This window comes from Malania oleifera, chromosome 12 (genome assembly GCF_029873635.1).
Source record: "Malania oleifera isolate guangnan ecotype guangnan chromosome 12, ASM2987363v1, whole genome shotgun sequence".
Lineage (NCBI taxonomy): Eukaryota > Viridiplantae > Streptophyta > Magnoliopsida > Santalales > Ximeniaceae > Malania > Malania oleifera.
Window position 1 is genome coordinate 71,823,358 of NC_080428.1, and position 2,347 is coordinate 71,825,704.

The 2,347-nt window shown below is 42.5% G+C and overlaps 1 protein-coding gene across 1 annotated transcript; it reads right to left on the minus strand.

Moving 5' to 3' along the window:
• Positions 1 to 303: 303 nt before the first annotated feature.
• On the minus strand, positions 304 to 1,626 carry LOC131144005 (aspartic proteinase CDR1-like). The gene has a single exon (XM_058092350.1). The coding sequence runs from the start codon at positions 1,624 to 1,626 to the stop codon at positions 304 to 306; it is 1,323 nt and encodes a 440-aa protein (XP_057948333.1).
• Positions 1,627 to 2,347: the final 721 nt, after the last annotated feature.

The following is a 2,347-nucleotide window of genomic DNA, read 5'->3' on the forward strand; positions in this document are numbered from 1 at the left end:
GTAAAAGACAGAAAATAACGTGACACTTTGAAGTTTTGATTCCACTTGATCCAAATGACTCGAGTACATGACTATTTACAGACTTTTTATTGAACCTAGTAACATATTCATCTAATTACATGAATCACTATACATATATCACCTATTTCCAAAAAAAAAAAAAAAAATGCATACACACACACAAGGACTATCAAATTTAGTTTAATTTTTATAAAAGCCACCATCATCATCCAATATCCATTTCATTCATAACCGTCACATGGTCCATAAATATAGATAAATTTGGAACTACATTTTCAAGTATTACACTGTAGCACAATCCTTTGGGGCAAAAGACACTAGCCTATTCTTAATGTCAAATTCCACCTCAAAGTTGGCCTGCGCCACGTTCCCAAATATGGACAACTCTGTCCCAGGTAGTATTGCCAGGCAAAACTCGTTCTCCACCGTCAGAAACACGTTCGCCGCCTTCAACAGAAGGTTAGCCCCGCCCTTAAAATGGAACACCATGTCCGGCAACTTAACCCGCCTTGGGTCCGTTCCATAGCACAACCCGTCCGGAACATCTGGATCCTTAATTGGCGAAAGATGGCTGAACATTCTTTTCACGGTTGCTTTCACGCTATTGTACAAGTTCGTTTCTAGATACGTCAATGTTGTCCCCGAATCTACTATGATATACTCGTTGCTCCCGTTCACTGTTGACCGAAACGTATTCCCTCCAACCGTAACACCCTGCAGAGTAACGTAGTAGAACGTTTTGTCAGGGTCTCTAGACTCGAGAGGAGTCGAAACGGCGCCACTCTCACCGGCGATCTTTTCTTTCCCGAAACTCAACTTGCTCGTCCGGTTCGAACTCGAACTAAACGGGAGAAGGCAGTAGGAAAATCTGTTGTTGATTTTTGCGCCCAACTGGGAAATCAATGATAAGGGTCCGCCGCCGAGACCAACCAGACCCGACGCTCTGCTTGGGGAGATACCTCCGTTGATGTGCCCGCACCCGAAAATAGATCCAGGGAAGGTGTAGACCCGACGCGTGAAAGAGTTCAAGGCGATGATGTCTTTAGAAAGGAACCCAACGCTGAAGGAGTCGTCTCCGTAGCTGTAGTAGTACCCACAAATGTCTTCCGGGTTGGTTTTATTTTCATTGACGCAGGCGTATCTGGGGAGTGCCTTGCAAGGGTCCGAATTGCAGGAATAGACTCTGTACCCGGAGGAGTTAGCGGGGTTGAAAAATGGGGCACCTTGGGCGAAGCAGAGGGTGCAGGGGGAGCATTGGAGCCATATGAGGTCGCTGCCGGTGTCAGCGATGAGTAGAGCTTCGTACACCGGTGGGGTGCCGAAGGAGAGCTTCATGAGGTACTCCCCGTCGGACTCGGAGATGATGGTCCCTATGCCGGTATTTCTGCGCGGGCGCGCGAGGCGGAGGAGGTGGTTCATCCGGGAAGAGGAGCGGCGGAAGGCAGCGCGTAAGAGATCATGCTTGGTGGCGGAAGCGTTGTGGAATGGAGATGAGGGGGAGTCGCGATGGATGAGATGGGTGGTGAAACCTGAAGGTTTGGTTTCGGCCAGTGATGGAAGAGAGGTGAAGAGAAGGATCAGGAGACAGTAGAAGAGAACGAGCATGCTGGGAGGGGAAGAGAGAGGAAGAGGTAAGGAGGGTGATTTCATAATTGACACGAGTAATTCTGTGCTGGATGGAAATTTCCCTAGCACAATTTTATAGCTAAGTGATTCTGAACCAAATTTTTAAAGTGACATTATCATGTTAATTTTATGAATATAAAATGACTGAATTTAATCTACCAATGTTAAAGGGTCAAATTAATTATTACATTGGAACATTCCTTCCATCCAACTTTAAATTGGTCATATTAATTTGAATTCAAATAATTTTAGAAAGTGGCATACTAAAAGAATATCATAAATATCTTTTGCGGGCTTGACTACTCAAGTTATGCATATAGGAGGATAATTTATTTCACAAAGTTAAGAGGCATACATTAACAATTAAAAAAATATATATTGATGAGCTAAGTTTTCTTACTTTGTTGATTTTCAATTTCTTTTTATTCCTAGTTGTTGGATTTACTTTCGGTTTGCTGTTTGTCCATTGTGTACTGAGGAGCTCCAAGCTCCTTATTTGAATCTCGGCTTTGCCCTAATTAATAAATCTTACCTTCTAAAAAAAAATTAGGAATAGAAGATTGAGAATTTAAAATTAGAATTGGAGAGAGTACAATTATTCTCGCATTCTAATGGGGCTAATCTCAATAACTATATAAATAAACTCAAACTAAAATTTGAGAGGAAATAGTATAACACAAATGAAAAGTTAATTAAACTA

Bases quoted from the DNA above. Each gene is read 5' to 3' on its own strand.
- LOC131144005 (XM_058092350.1), bottom strand. From the start codon at position 1,626: ATGCTCGTTCTCTTCTACTGTCTCCTGATCCTTCTCTTCACCTCTCTT.